The sequence below is a fragment of the Cyprinodon tularosa genome, unplaced genomic scaffold (genome assembly GCF_016077235.1).
Source record: "Cyprinodon tularosa strain WSP-4 unplaced genomic scaffold, ASM1607723v1 ctg705, whole genome shotgun sequence".
NCBI classification, from domain to species: Eukaryota; Metazoa; Chordata; class Actinopteri; order Cyprinodontiformes; family Cyprinodontidae; genus Cyprinodon; species Cyprinodon tularosa.
In genome coordinates this window covers 252,606-269,143 of record NW_024039458.1, presented here as the reverse complement: position 1 = coordinate 269,143, position 16,538 = coordinate 252,606, and the positions used below count along the sequence as shown (strand labels likewise).

The following is a 16,538-nucleotide window of genomic DNA, read 5'->3' as shown; positions in this document are numbered from 1 at the left end:
CGTAGGCCTTGCTCGTAATGGTTGATTTTAGTCGGATTTAAAATACTTGTTCTCAAAGTGAAACCTAATGTCGGTGACGCACCTCAACAGTTTTCGTGTTTGAGCTCGTTTCAGAGTATAATCTTATATTTAAGGGTTTTCCTAAAGGGTTCATAGCAAAAGGCTAACACCTAGCTTACCTGATTTTAGTAGTGTAAAACGCCTCAAACGGGCAATTTTCATAACCACATAATTTAGTATGAAGTTATTAGACATATACATGTTTGCAGTTGGTTGTTAAATTCGTCCTTTTAACTTTTCTAGGTCCTTTATTTCCATGGAAGCTATTCTAACAGAGTGATGACCAGATAATGAGGCACATTGAGGCAGCTAGTAAGATGGAGGAACATAAATTCAGCAACAGAGGAAAACATTACTTGGGAAATAAGAGGCTTTTGTCAAACTGATCAAATACTGCTGTTATAGGAAAAAAAAAAACCCTACTTCAAACATCATTTTTTACTTAAAAACGATCAAGGTTGTGTTATGTTTGTAATCAAGTCTTTATTCTAACTTTGGAGGGTTTTTGATTTGAGCTTACTTTAAAGTCCAAAATTAAAACAACATCTTTAACCAAGTTTCACTAATGCAAGCAAAGCAATCTTTAGAGCGATATTAGTTTCAGTCAAAACACTGAAAGCAGCTTTTCTGTTTATCGTGTCTGCTTATCCAAACAAGCAAACACAAATGATAAGAATAGCAGAACACACAGTGCGTCAGTTTCGCTCTCCTGAAGATACTGACAGGGGTTAGCTAGGCCCAGATTGAAAGATTGGTTGAAAGATTTGATGCGTGGGGTTTTTCTCAGTAATTAGTTAATTAACCTATTTTTCTTAAATTATGATTGAACAAAAGATTTATAGGTCTAATGCAGATTGTAACTTTTAGATAGACACAAAGCTAGGTACATGGTTAGCTTAATCTATGTGGTTTAGCATCCTGAGTTCACTAGTTACAAATCACAGTCCTAGCTCATGAACTTTAACAATTTTATCCCATTTTAATTTTTGTCAAAATGTTGCTGTTTTATTGTAATAAACCTGCCCATCATACCTCATAAAAAAACAACAACTATGCATTGGGAGGGTTTAGCAAATTCTTATAAAAAAAGAACACCCCGTTAGCTCGAAAGCATGTTTTTAGCGGCTTCTAGAAGGTAGCTAAAAATTTAAGGCATTGAAAAGTTTTTTGTTTTATAGAAATGCTCTATCCTCTGAACAAAAGTTTGTACAAGGTAGAGATTTGAAGAAAGTGAATTATAGATTCATAATCTAACATATGTATTTGTTATTTTTAGGTCAAGTTTTCTGTAGAAATAATCCTCATTAGAGCAGTTTTGACGTAGTTGTTGTCAAGGAAGATTAAAATTACAGTTAGTGTTTGAACATTATTATGAATGTATTTCAATGTAGAAGGTGCTAGTTGTGACATTGTCCCTAAAGAAACAAAAGTTAACACAATAACTTTTCAACCATGCTAGCTGTAAATATTTAAAATTTACCAACTAGAGTTTCTCATTATCAAACATTATCGTAATCCACCTGTTTGGTATTTCAGGTTGAGTTTTTAGTTTTTTCCTTACGGTAAAACACAATGCAGGTTCACAGGTTAGACAACTAAGGCAAGGCTGAATAAACTATTGAAAAACTTGACAGAAAGGAAGAATCAGAGACTTGTTTGGCTGCATGCAATTCTAAGCCTCTCTGAGTCTTTGTTTTATCTCCCTCTTCTTTGTTGCTGTCATTCTTTGTAATAATTCACCTTTATTCTCTTTGTTTTCACCTCTATCTTCTTTACAGACTCTTAAAAAAGTTCTTGTTTGATCACAGTTCTTGGTAGTATCCAGTATGAATAGGCAGTCCTTATCCTCTACTGCCCCTTTCATGCACTCCATGGTTCTAGTCCAAGTGGTTTTCGGTTAAGTCAAAGCAAAAATAAAAAAATGCATTAGATTAAATATCACCACAGGTCATCATCATCATCTAAGTCCCATGCTAAGGCCTACATATGTACAGTACTCTCATGGCACACTTAGAAAAGTTAAACTCAAGACACTTTGCTTTGGTTTGATTATTACACTTCTGCTACGTCAAAAAAAAAAGTCCTTCTTCACATCTTTGATGCAGAAGATGGTGTGTACATTCTTTGGTTCGGAAATCCAAGGGTATGTTTGTTTTTTTTTTTTTTTTTTTTTTTTTTTTACAACAAAGTTTGTTAACAGAGTAAAATCACAGAGATAGATCTGTTCAGTGAAGATGTCCAAATGATCTTTTGCAAAATCCAAACAGCACAAATCAACTGTTAATCAGTCCTCACATTTATGATTGCACACCTCTGTATAATCTTTCCACCAACCACGTTTTTCTTGTGGACAGTGGGAAAGACAAATCCACTCTTTTTGCTTTCCCTTTCATTCAAACGTCTTGCTGTGTTTGTCTTTCAGGCTAACGTGTATACCCCCACAACTGTCCTCAATAGGTGTGTCTATCGTGGCCCACACTCAAGAGCCAAGATCCAGCCTTCCCGTTGTGATCAACTGATATTTGTCGCATTATCTCCATTTACACCTTAGTCTCTTTGTCTTTTGTCTTCTCCCGTCCTGTTCTTAAAGGTCCAAGCGGAAGGCCCCAAAATAACTGGAGGAATCATCGGCATTCACCATGGTGGGAGAAGACACTGAGACGAAGAGTTCGTCCCCGGCCCTTAGCTCAAACAGTCCTCCCTGGTAGACCGAGTGCAGGGCGTACTCAGCATCTGGAGCCCAGCACTTGGTTCCTACACCCTTTAAGAGCTAGGAAAATCAAAGACAAGAGAAAATCAAGATGAGGAATGGCTCAGATAACTGATTCATGTAAAGAAATACACATTTTCTACCTGTATAGGGTCTGGGTAGGAGGTTTTCTTGTAGACGCATTGCACCAGCTGGTGGCTGACGCTACGCTGGTCCCCATCACTGGCTGCTGGAGACGGATATCGAAAATAGACCTAGAGGTAGTCGGCAACAGAGGACGATTATGAACCATGGATGGCATCATTTTGCAAGATCTGTGTCAGGTTTGACTAATCATCTATACTTTAGGACCCCACATAGTCTGGACATACTGAAGGGGTACTCCAGGCAATCTCGAAGCGGACATCCCCTGGAAATGTCCACGGAAAGCTTGTTTTTTACTAACATAAAAACGTTATGCTAACATGGTGTTGTGCAATAAGCTTCCTGGCAAGAAACGGCGATCACAATGAACCATTTTGTATGTGACAACAATAGATTGAGTATTGCCACCATCTTCTGGGTGAAATGGACTTAAGAGCATCTTGTGGAGTGGGTTAGAAAACATAAAAACTTGTTCAGTGAGGGAATCCCTGATCTGGATTAATATCCTTATATACCATTCTTTCTTCTTTTGTTTTTATAAAGCTAAAAGACAAATCTTACAACTAAAGACTTCACATGACTGAAACAATAGAGTATAAACTCTCAGCAGTCTGCAGGGATCAGCTCAGTATATGCGCACAGTATGTGGGGGCCTTTAGGCGTATTGCTTTTCAATAAAATTCATTAGGCATGAATAACACCACAACAGCAGATTTTTTTTTTGTGAGCAACCCATGGCACCTCTTAAATCTTTCTATGCCATTTGAACCAAGCTGATGAGAGTGATCACCTGTGAGTACAGGTAGTACCGTCCGTCCTGAGGCACTCGCAGCCTCCCATTGGTCAACGTCATGTTGTGCAGGTGAGCTCCGAAGCTCTGATTGGCCCAGGATCGCACCACGTGACGACAGGACTGGTGGAGACTCGATTTGGTATTTTGATTGAGAGAGAACCCTGCTGGCAGAGATTAGAGAAAGGTAAGGAGTAATGAAACACTGCAGGCAAGATGGATTGTACTAAAAACTGGCAAAGGCTCAAAAGCAGCACTATTTGACAAAAAAAAAGGTAAAAATAAGACAGTGATGAATTCCAGAACGTGACCAAAGGGCAGTGCTTCCCCAAGGATATGTCAACGGCTGTCAGATTCAAAATACATTTGTAAATTATTATAATTGCTTGAAGTTTGTAGGAATACTGTAAAAATGCAGACTGGTTGACATTTACGTGACTTTTGAGCAGACAACGCACACTCATAATGTGTTTATGCACATTAGGCAATTATGTAATTGTATTCAATAGAAAATCTTTTTATGACCTCACTCAAACATATCATTTGGAAGAGGAATTTACTGTATGTGGTGGGAAAAAATGGTTTAAATACAAAGCTTTAACATTGGTCAAAAATCATAAAGGAGATATCCATCTTCTATGCCATAATTTTTTTAAAATAATTTTCTTTAAAAAATAGTTTATATAAGGCATAACCATTAATATCAATGCTTGTTTTTGCTTTATGAATTTATGTTTTAATTATCAACTATCATCAGCAAATAAGCAGATAAAAAGTTGGGAGAGTGAAGTATGAGTTACAGTTACTAATTTGGCCCTCATTTGAGTAGGTTAGTAAAATTATGTACAGATTAAATTGAATTTTGGCCCCTAAAATAAAATAAAAATATATATATATATTTGCATTTAAAATAAGATACAGTTTTTTTTTTTTTTTTTTTAAGCTACAGTGTGTAATGATTACAGGGATATACAGTCTGAAATGTAATATATTATACATAACTATGTTATTTATCATCATCTACGAGCTCAGCCTCTTAACCTTAATATTTGCGTTGCCTTAGAATTCGTTATTTATAATTACATAGGAGCGGGTCTCGCAGCCATGGAGGCAGACATCTTTGCTCTACGGCAGCACAGAGCCAACAAACTAGCGATTGCGAGATCGCCAAAACGTCATAACGATGTAGAAAAAATAACGGGTATATTTATTATCTTAAGTCTACATGAAATCTATACCCTACACAGACTAATGAAATACTATCTGTAAAATTATCTATGTAAACAAACCTCATCACTTGAGAAGGTAGGTGATGCGGACGTCGTGGAAGACATTTTGTCCCGTATCGCTCGCCGTACAGTTGGGGGGGAGATGTTCATATTGCTGCAGTCTGCAGTCTGACCGCTAGATGTCGCTAAAAGTTACACACTGTAGCTTTAAAGGTAAAAATCTTGTTTTATAGGTAGATAATTTTACTTATCTACTTAAATCGAGAACAAATACACCTATTTGAAGAAAGTTTCTACTATGATGTCTTCTGTTTAAAGTGTAAATCATATTTTGCTTTGTTATGTTGTAATGCGTTTGATAATTAATCATTTGGCCTAATTCTGTTGTTTTAATTCTCCGTCACAATACTGAATTTTACTTTATTGTACAGAAAAAATATGAGTTTATCCTATTAATGCCATTAGTATTTCATATATCCCTTTAAGAGGAAACTAAATAAAGATATTCCGGCATCAATTATATTATTTTATTCTCAGTATACTAAGTTTTTATACGAAACATCAATGGATCAATTTAACTGACTGAAGATATCTCTGTTGTAGCTGCAGTTTTCACGTTAGTTCAACATATGAATGGCAGAATAAACTAACATGCTTTGGGTTTTACTGCAAAGATAAAAGCTTCATCGAATCGATTAGAAGGCTTTCCCCAGAGCGTCTCTCACTGCTGCACTTCCTTTTGAGAAATCCAGGCTGAATGTGTGAACCTCACCCTGTCTTCCTCCTTCCCTTTCGTACACAAACACATAAACGCTCACAAACACTTCTACATTCCTTGCCCTTTGTCAGCTTAGTGGAAACAACATCATGCAGCCTTTGCCAGATTGTTAACACCCTTCGGTTTGCACGCCAGTTTCAAATAAAATGCAAAAAAAAGTCTTGATTTAATAACATTTTTCCAACTGAAAAGTGTGTTTTTTTTATGAACAAACTTGTTTTTTTTATCGTTTACATCTATTAATCATTCCCGGTCAATGTCTGTTAAATGATTTTCGGTTCGAAGAAGGATGAAATAGTTTTATCGGATGCTGACAACGAAAATAACTGATGGTTTGAGCAATTTAATTCCCCTTCAAATGTCACCAGATAGTTATGAACTGGAAAAGAAAGAGGTTTGCATCTGTTTCAAATGAAAACATGATTTTAAAAAAAGAAGACTTGTTTAAACCAAATCTGCGCTGGGAGAATTGGAAAATCTAGAAACACAGATGTTTAAGCGAGAGAGCACACAGAGATATGAAAGTAAAGGTGATCTAAAGAACATTTAATGCGATCCGTTTGAGTTGGCGCGGACATGATATGCTCCGGCCGAGTGTTTTCCTCACTGTTTGTGACTGTTGTTTGTCGTTACGATTGAGATGGCTAATTGGTTTTGACAAGGCTCAGCTGGGACTTGTATTCTTATAAACTGACTCAACATGGGGCTTCATTCTGATCAGGCCTTAGCGTCATTTGAACAGACACATGCTGGCAAAGAGGAAACAGAATTCAGGTTGTTTATGATTGTTTTTTTCCATTGCTTGAACTCAAGGATCCTGAATGAACCCTCCTGGAACAACATCTTTTAAGCGCCCTCCTAAAGTTTCCTGTCCAGATGTCTCACCTTGAGAGCCGATGTCTCGAAGAGTCAGGTGAGCAGACGGCCTCTGGGCCACGGAGCTCTTTGAGATGTTGAACGAGCGAGGCATCGTTCTCGCCTCTGTGAGAGAGGAAAGAAAATCAGGGGAAGCTCTGGAAGGAATGCTGTGGATGAATTATGGAGTGTGTGAGACGGAGATGCTCACCGATGAAGGTTTGTTTGGAGATGATGTTCTCCGTCACCTGAAAGAAGATGTGAATGCTTGAATGAACAAAAGTGCCATGAATCACAATGACATTTTACAGTTTTTTTTTTCTTGTAACATTTCTGGTTGGAAGAAGCAGAACTCATACAGTACTTCATTATATCAATTCCAGAACATAAAATATAGAGTAAATTCTGAGCAATGACTCATCATACTGTGTTAAAAAAAAAAAAATCAGATTAATTTAATTTGATTTTGATCAATTTATGACTTAAACTATGTTCATTTTTTCTCCAAATTTGATCTTCCTTTGAAACTTTAAGCCTGTAGTGCTCTTTAACATATCGTATTAACCATGACTTCTTTATTCTTCCTCGTTCCTTTTGACATCATGTATACTTAAAGCAAACAGACTATTTTGTTTGAATAAATTAAACCTAGAAAGTACACTGCAAAAAATGCAAATCTAAATAAGTAATTTTTTCATAAAATAAGTAAAATTTTTTCTTGAATTGAGGAGGTAAGTGAGACTCTTTGCTTATGGAACAAGAACGTTTACATTTAAAATCAGGGGGAAAAAATTATTTCATGTTATTATTATCTAATTATCTTATTTCAAGGGTAAAAGAAAAACAAATTCCACTGGCAAATCATCTTATTTATCTGTTCAAATTAAGGCTAAATACACTTAATTTAAGAAATTTATACTAATTTATAGATTGTTTTTGCAGTGTAAAATAAAAAGTGCTTAGAGAAGAAGATCGAGCATAAATATAGCTCTTTAATATTATTTTGTTGGATATTTGTATGTTTTTTTGTTAATTAAACTAACAACATTTAGAGTCCCAACATGTTCCAGACTAAAAAATGTCTAACAAATTCAATTCAGTTTATTTCTATAGCGCCAATTCACAACACATGCCATCTCAAGGCACTTTCCAGTTCACCAGATCATTTGAATCCTTTGATTCAAAGTTTTCTATCTAAGGAAAACCAAGTGATTGCATCGACTTATTGACTGGAATGCAATCCCTATCTAATTATCTTATTTTAATATTAAAAATACTCATTCCATTGGGAAACTATCTCATTAACCTACTCTACTCTACCCTACTAAGGCTAAATACACTTTATTTAAGAAATATGCACTTATTTCTAGATAGTTTTTTCCAGTGTGCTGCTTCCCAGCATAAGTGAGCAGAGGTGGGCAGAGGGGCAGAGAGCAAACCTACTTTATTACATTTTTAATAACTAAAAACAAAAAGTAAAAGGTAGCAATCCAATAAATTACTTAAGTAAGAGTAAAAAAGTAGGCTAATTGTGAAAAAAGGCTGCTAAAGCACTGATCAGACCATCTGATTTAATGTTTTAGAATGATGCAAATGTACAAAACGTTTAAAGTTATCTGCAAATTTTAAAAGTGAAATAAAATAAATAAATATATAACATTCAGTAATTAAAAACTGATTTCAGGTGGAAGAAACAAGATATTTTTGCTATAAAGTCTCTGACATTATGGATAGCATGTTATGAGTAAGTTACTTCTTGCAACATGATAAATTAAACCAATTGCTTTACTTTCACTTGGCGTACAAATAACACGGCAGGATCAGCAAACAGAAAATAACATTAAAGCAAAGAAGCTGCAGTAAAAATAAAAGCCTTACTTTTGGCTCATATTCTTTTGATCATCTTCATTCATTTTCTTTAACATCCCCATTTTAATGTCTCTTTTCTCCATCTTCCTTCAGTCCTGCGGTACCTTTCCACCCCCCCAAGCAGAAAACTGAATCCTGGTTGTTTCAGTTCTCCCTAATTAATTTGCAAAGAAACCACAAAATCCTAAATATGGCTTTCATTTCACCCCACTTTCTGAAAGGTGGTGTGTTTTTCTTGGCTGGAGGATCGGTTTGTCAGCAGCGCGCACTCAACTGAACCTGCAAATTGAAAATGATCACTTAGGGGGTTGGTTAGGTGTTTCAGTAAATGAAGGCCCCCCCTTCAGCCTCCCCCCACGGTCTGCACCCTGTCTATACATTCTAACGAAAACACAGCAGAGAGTAAACGGCGTCTAATCTGCCGCCGTGGCTCGTTTCGCTACACGTAGCGTGCCGGCCTCAGCTTCCATATGTCCCAAAAGAAGAAAATTACTCCGTCCCCCAAACACACACTTGGAGACGAGAAAATTGCCAACAGATTTCTTTCTGCCCAGCATCTGGCTGCGACAAAACGGGGAATCTTGTAGGAGCAGCAACCCTTTGGTTGACCTTACAACGCTGTTTTCAAAATTCAAGATCAAAATGTCGGCTGTGATTAAAGGTAAACGGCTCCTATGGGAAGCTGTCAGGAGCGCTAAAGAATTTGGACTCTACTAGTTGTGGAGGAATCCGTTCCCTCCTTCTGACTGTTCCAATCTGGTTCGTATTTCAGATGCTTCATGCACATTTAGATACTTTTCGATTGAGCGTGAAAAGCCTCAAACATGCTCCAGATTAATTCCCTACACATATGTAAACACGCAAGACTTAAAAAAAATAAGATGCATCACTTTGATTAAATACCCCACTCAACAAAAGCTTTAAAATCTGGCCTGATAAAGTGCGGAGCTCCATGCATGCTCCCCGTTAGGATAAGCAAGACCAAATGGCGTCTGACAGGAGAGAAATGAGCAGCAAAAACATTTGAACTATTACACAATCACACCTGAATCCCTCACAGGTATTATTCTTAGGAGCTGACAAGATTTCCCTCAGATGTGATAAAATCCTAATAAATCCAACAGCCTTGTTTCCACCGATGATTTAAAGCGGATAAATGTGGGATAAAGGCTTTTCAACCTTCTGTCTGTTGGACACAAAATGAAGTCATTATTTACTGATAATTCAATGTAATAAGGAATGTCCAGTGAATAATCCACGGCTCAGCGTGTTAGCCTGTTAATTATTCAGTCTTAATCAGGAAAGATTTACTTGGACCACTTAGCCCCAATAAAATGGAAATCTGAGCGGCTTTATTTGGGTTCCTCTGGGATACAGTTTAAACAAACGGAAATGCGCTGGAAAGTTTACTCTGAATGTCATCCTGCTCTCTGATCCACAAGGGAACAAAAGCTCAACAAGCACAGCTGCCATATGGTACACATTTCTTTTTTTTCTATTTCAAATTAAACACATTCATTGTGTTTTGACACTTAATTCTGTCTGTTTACTAAATCCTGTCACTTAGATCTAAAGGGTTAATGCTGGTTTAGATGGCCTTATAGGAACTAATGTCACAGAGGAGGATGTGTTTTTTGTATGGCTTTAGAAAAAAAGGTCTGAATCAGGGAAAAGATGACTAAAAAGTAACATAAACACACAAAAAAGCTGCAGTTTTCCAATAGCCAAATGATGTGTTTTCAATAAGAAGAAAAATCTTAACAAGCTGCAGAGGAAATGATTGGGATGTCAAAGGTTTAAGCAAGAAAAAGAACAAAAAGAGAGCATGTTGAAGTAGTTATTTTCAAGGTTAGTCCCTCTGATGGCCTCGTTGATCACTGTCTGTTATCAGTTATCTATTTGACTCCACACAATCCTTTATATCCAGCTACAGTCACATTAAACTATCAACACACCCATCGGTGAGCGGCTAAAGGTAAGGGTTAATTGCCTTGCCTAAGGCTTGCGCTAATGCCCCTACACTGGAAAAAATCAAAATCAATTATAAGTCATTTTTCTTAAAATAAGTGCTTTTGTTCTTGGATTGAGGAGGTAAAAGAGACATTTTGCAAATGGAACAAGACAATTTACACTTAAAATATGTAAACACAATTAGCCTTGTGTTGTTTTCAGTGCATATTATCTAGTTATCTTACTTTAAGAGTAAAAATACTCATTCCATTGGCAAACTATCTCATTTACCTACTCAAAATACGGGTAAATACACTTAATTTAAGAATTTTTTACTTATTTCTAGATCATTTTTTTCCAGTTGAAATCAAACTCCTGATTTTCAGATTGCAAAAGCACTGCCTTTTTTTCCCACAAAGCCACAGTTAGACATTTATTTTCATGCTTAAAAAGTATAGAATTATTTTTTTTTGGTAATGCATAGATATAGGGAAAAAACTATTGTATTCATGTCATTATCAAAGAAAAAAAGACTTTCTAAGAAACACTAATATACAGAGATTTAATTTAATTATAATTGTACGGAAACTTATTCAAAAACTCAGATGGACTGATCAGATTTTAAAATATTCAATTAAACTGTTAAAAATTGTTTTACTAAATAAACTACTTAAAATTCTTAGGGCATCTTTAGTTATTTTAAATAAACAAAAATATACTTGAGGTAACTTATGATTTGGAAAAAAATCTAGATATAAAGCAGGATAACTGAGTCCAGATTAGTCTAAGAATGACAGTTCTTAATTTTATTGTTTTTTGGGTCAAAGATGAAAAGAAACCCAGACTTGATTCATCTTCACAATGTTAGGAATACTGGTAGAAAATCTCTCAAAATAAAAGATCTGTAGGAAATCTGGGAAACAATAAACACTCCATCCGGAAATAGCTGAAGCATGACTCAGCTGTATCCAAATGTGTTCAACACATTTGAATGACCAGGGTTTATTTCATTCAAAGAGTGAAGCAAAGGTTTTTTTCATTAGTTAGTGTGTTTTCTTTCCTAATGAGCATATCATCAACTGTTACGGCGTTTTTAAGTGAAAAACTACACCCCTGCCCTCGTTAGGGGGCTCCATTTTTGAGTCCCATAAATCAGCATGTAGCCTCTGATGTGTCTACCTTCAAAGTTAGAGTTTATTGGTTATGTGCCCTTAAGTGGGGGCAAGTTGGATAGAGTAACACTAGGCTATGTGGGTGTGTGCGAGTTAGTGTAGCTTTAGGGTTTACTGCTTTCCAGCTGCGTTATGAACAAGGAAAGCTCTGAACTCTCATCTTTCCAACTATTTAGAATAAACAACGGATAAAACAAGAATATTTTGCCGTACTTAGACTAGTTAAAAACCCCAAACTTCATGGAGACTGAAGGAAAAAAAACCTCTGCAGCACCCTATATTATAAGTTATGTTGCAAACTGAAAATAGTATTTAAATGAAAGGAAATCCAGCACCACTAATACTGCTAATAATAGAAACTTTCTGATTGCTGCTTTCAGAAATAAAGTAGTCTTTGACTTATGGGGGTATATCCGCTATTTATAAACTGTGGCCTAGAGACTAAAATAAGCAAATATGTTTTCCATATAGTGAATAGGATGCAGTTACTGAGATTCCTTCCTTCCTTCCTTCCTTGCTTGCTTGCTTCCTTCCCTCCTTCCTTGATTGTTTGGTTTCTTCCTTCCTTTCTTCCCTCCTTCCTTCCTTCCTTGCTTCCTTCCCTGCTTCCTTCCCTCCTTGATTGTTTGGTTCCTTCCTTCCTTCCTTGCTTCCTTCCTTCCTTGATTGTTTGGTTTCTTCCTTCCTTCCTTCCTTCCTTCCTTCCTTGCTTGCTTCCTTCCTTCCTTCCTTCCTTGCTTGCTTGCTTCCTTCCTTCCTTCCTTGCTTGCTTCCTTCCTTCCCTGCTTGCTTCCTTCCCTCCTTCCTTCCTTCCTTGATTGTTTGGTTTCTTCCCTCCCTCCTTCCTTCCTTCCTTCCTTGCTTCCTTCCTTGCTTGCTTCCTTCCTTCTTTGCTTGCTTCCTTCCCTCCTTCCTTGATTGTATGGTTTCTTCCTTCCTTCCCTCCTTCCTTCCTTCCTTCCTTGCTTGCTTCCTTCCTTGATTGTTTGGTTTCTTCCTTCCCTCCTTCCTTCCTTCCTTGTTTGCTTCCTTCCTTCCTTGCTTGCTTGCTTCCTTCCTTCCTTCCCCCCTTCCTTCCTTCCTTCCTTGCTTGCTTCCTTGCTTGCTTCCTTCCTTGCTTCCTTCCCTCCTACCTTCCTTCTTTGATTGTTTGGTTTCTTCCTTCCTTCCCTCCTTCCTTCCTTGTTTGCTTCCTTCCTTCCTTGATTGCTTGCTTCCTTCCTTCCCTCCTTACTTGCTTGCTTGGGAGTCTTTAATGTTTTCCAGGCTAACGACCCCCAAACTGATTGCGACATGGAGCGGGGACCCCCTACTTATATATATTGTATAAAATTGTGTTATATCAAAATGGCCTTATAGTCACTCTATTACATATGGAGTACTGTGACAGAAGTAATTTCGTCCTGGGATTATTAAAGTATTTCTGATTCTGGTTCCTGGCTGATGGGACAGGTGTTGTGGATGAAACGGTGTCCAGCTTGAAAGAGCTCCTGTGTGTCGCTGAATGTGTGCATTGATGACTGAAAGACATCTTCTGCCTCCATTTATCTGTTTACTACAGTGTGATGAATTCATGTTAATGTGTATTTAAAGACATTTCAATTAGTGGAAAAAATTGCAGGGGGGGAATATTAAAAAGAAGTCTAATCAACTAAAACTTTTGCGACCCCTGTTGAAGTTAATAGTTAATAGGTCAGCATTGGTAGCCCTTCCTTTGGCTCAGTACCCATGAAGTAGCCCTCGTCTTAAAAAGGTGTCAGACCCCTGCTCAACACCTTCATAGTTCCCCATCAGATTGGTTCAGACAGCGTCCTTTAACCCTTTGGCAGCTTGTTGGTAGTCAGCATAGCCCCAACGAATTAGTCAACATCAAAACAGTTCCAGCATTTCTATCCTGCTAGACTCAGTTATGGTCCTTACAGTCCTGTATGACCATCTGGGCATTCAATGTTTGACAACCACATCTGCCTTCCAGGGAAACATTAGGTTTATCCCTTCCTAGAAGACCACGCAGATGTCATAAAAGGTGATGTGAATGCAAAACATCTGATCCCCACCGGGTAAAACATCTTGTTGGAGTTAGTGTTTAAGATATAAGACTCCTTTCCCTTTGGATGGGAGTGCAATGTGATAATGGTTCAGTTTGGGGGAAAAAAAGCATTTGAAAGGAAAGAACCATTTTCCATGGTTCTTTGTGGTAAACAGGAGTTGATGCCAAGCTTGATTTTTGAACTTTTAGAACAGTTTGGTCAAACGTCAGTTGTAAATGGGAACGGAATAATGCGGAAAGAAAAATGATAATGGTCAATTATGGGGAGTAAGAGAAGTGGAATGAAACAAAAAAGAAACAGGGAAAAACAGGGAAAAGTCAGCTTGGAGAGGAATGAAAAAAAATCTGATCCTGCCTGACTGAAAGAGAGGATTGAGAGGCAAAAAAAGAAAAAAGATGAGGAGTGAAAGACGGGCAAGTATGCACATGAGGGACGTTTTTTCCCCCTGCAGATTAGCAGTAGCTGCAACCCAATACTTTAATATGAACAGACAGGCCTGAACTAGACATGTGTGTATAGGATAGAGAGAGAGAGTGTATTTGTGCTACTGTGACAAGTTGTTATCAGCTCTAATCTGGTCTAAGAAGCTACTCATTCTTCACCATCTGAGAAAGCATAGTCCAGCTGCAGTCCAGGAGAAAAGCCTTAACGGCATCTCCGTGTCTGTGACTCTAATAAAGCCGGGCTCAGGACTTTTGAAGAACTCTGATGGGTACGCAGATAGAGAGAGAAAATGAACACAGTTCTTTTTTTTTTCTTGAATAGTAGGTTTTTTTTCTTGGTTACTCTGAGAAACATGAAGCAGTATTTTTTTTGTGTTTTTTTTATTTTAAATACATGACATTCTTGGAAGCGTAAGTCATTACACATGGCTGTTATTATTAAAGGGTTTGCAGCATAGTTGCCTTAATGGGAACCACAGTTGTCTTTGTTAAAAGCTGATCTTTTTAACTACAGCCTGTTTCTCCCAGGCAGGAACAGCAATGTGTATTTCATGTAATCCTCTGAAAATGTAATAAGGCACACAATTGCATGGATGGGCTTTCCTGCGTGGAATAAAAGGCACATTATACTTTTCATCTGAAAACTAAGTTCCAAAATCTGCACAGATTTAGTCTTCGTTTCTCTTTCACCAATTGGGCCTCGGTTACATGGACATTTGTGATTTTTTTCTATGTGAAATTGCTTGTTTTAAATCTAACAAAGTGGGTTTGAAGGAAAAAAATGTGTGTAATCCTGGACAAAGCACATTTCCTCTGCACACACCTATCAACATGAACATGAGCGCACATGCACTCCTCCCTATGACATAATTGATATATGATAAGCAAATGTTGGGAAAGCTGAGCAGTACGTGATTTTCCAAATGGCATGATCAAAAATGATGTTTGCATGCATAAAGAAGAGAAGAAAAGACCTCATACATGTGTTTACTCATAAAACTGCTAGAAATACACAGGCTGTCAGGGGCCTGTAAAAGTACCCTGAGGGGTTATCATCTGGAGAAATAAATGTCTCGGATCAATGAGAAGTCAAAGTTTCTCTCTCTTTAGTAGCGTCGGCCTCAGAACTCTATGAGATCGATCTTCTCACCAGGAAGAGGAAAATCCAATAAACATAGCTGTCACATCTCCTGTTTTGGCTGGGAAACCTCCGTATTTTATACCCTCTTTCCCCCTGTATTGTAGGAATATATTTAAAAACATTCTTCGTCCTCCTAAAATAGAACTCTCGGTAGAATCGTGAGTCAAAAACTGATGTAAAAAATTGTGGTTTGCAAACGGTTAACAAGTGGATATTGTGTCTTAAAATATAATGGATACAGGAGCTTCACTGCGATAGTCTGACGGCACACAGCGAATGTCGTAAAACTGACCTTATTTTAAAAATCTAAACCTGACAGCTATACCTATGAAGTCCTTTTTCAAACCTTCAGTTCAATAAAACATATGAACCTTCCCACATCTGTTCTGAAAGTTTTGAGGGAAAAGTCCTATGACAGGTGGACCTCCTTGTGCAAAAAGTGAAATGGTCTTTTCCCGATATTTCAACTTCAGTTATTTATGAAAAAGTTTGACTTCTTTTAATTGATTGGGTAAGATTATTACAAGTTCTGTTGGCTCGAAAGTGGCAGAACTTGATGTTAATCCAGGTCGCATCAGGAAGGGCAACCAGCTTAAAAACTTAGCCAAGTCTGTGTCATGATGCTGGACTGATAGAGCAGTTGAAAGGAAATGCAGTCCTGTTTCTCTTATAGAAATAGCTATGGGTTGAGCTTTTTCTGTGCTCTCTTTGCATCCCCTCTGATATAAAAACCCTTATCTGCTTAACTGTTTCTTTTTGGCTTACTGTTACCTTCTCGAACATAGAAGTTATTCATGGATCAGTGCTTCTATGTTCCTCTTATATGTCTGCCTCGATCACACTGGGCCTGTTTCTTTTGAAAGTTTCCTCTTGTTCAAATTGTGTTTTTCCTCTCCACTCTCGCTGCATGCATGCTTGGTGGGAGGGATTGCTGTAGAGTCAATGACTCAATGAAATCATTACAGTTTCCTTGAATAGAAAACGTTGAACAGTCTGTCTGTATGACCTGGTTGAATTGTCTGTAAAGTGCTTTTAAATCATGTATTATAAATTGGCCCTATATAAATAGAACCGAACTGAATCTCATTCTCATTGTGGAGTAAACGTTTCTGATCGTTTCTTAAATGTTAAAACTTTTTTTAAAGTGTTAAACTAAATCGCAGCACAAACTAAATTGAGTCTTAATATCTTGATCCATATTCTCAGTTTATGGTAAAAAATACTACTAATACAGGTGAGTTTGTGCCAGTATGAGTAATTAGAGAGATTTAATAAGCTTCATCTAAGCAGCAAGAATAAAGTGACACACAAACAAACCCCATAATTATCTGTTAAATCAGATGTAA

General features: G+C 37.2%; 1 protein-coding gene across 2 annotated transcripts in view; it reads right to left on the bottom strand.

Annotated features, from left to right (window-relative positions):
• Positions 1-1,831: 1,831 nt before the first annotated feature.
• The window catches only part of tnfsf10l (TNF superfamily member 10, like), a 93,560-nt gene continuing 78,853 nt past the window's right edge, over positions 1,832-16,538 (bottom strand). Inside the window, exons 3-7 of one of the 2 annotated variants that reach the window (XM_038268611.1) lie at positions 6,778-6,814; positions 6,597-6,692; positions 3,705-3,871; positions 2,914-3,024; positions 1,832-2,830 (exon numbers count right to left, since the gene is read on the bottom strand). In XM_038268611.1, the coding sequence (XP_038124539.1) occupies positions 2,645-2,830; positions 2,914-3,024; positions 3,705-3,871; positions 6,597-6,692; positions 6,778-6,814 (597 nt within the window). In that variant the 3' untranslated portion in view covers positions 1,832-2,644. The remainder of the gene's footprint in view (positions 2,831-2,913; positions 3,025-3,704; positions 3,872-6,596; positions 6,693-6,777; positions 6,815-16,538) is intronic. The other variant, XM_038268612.1, reaches the window with a different exon arrangement.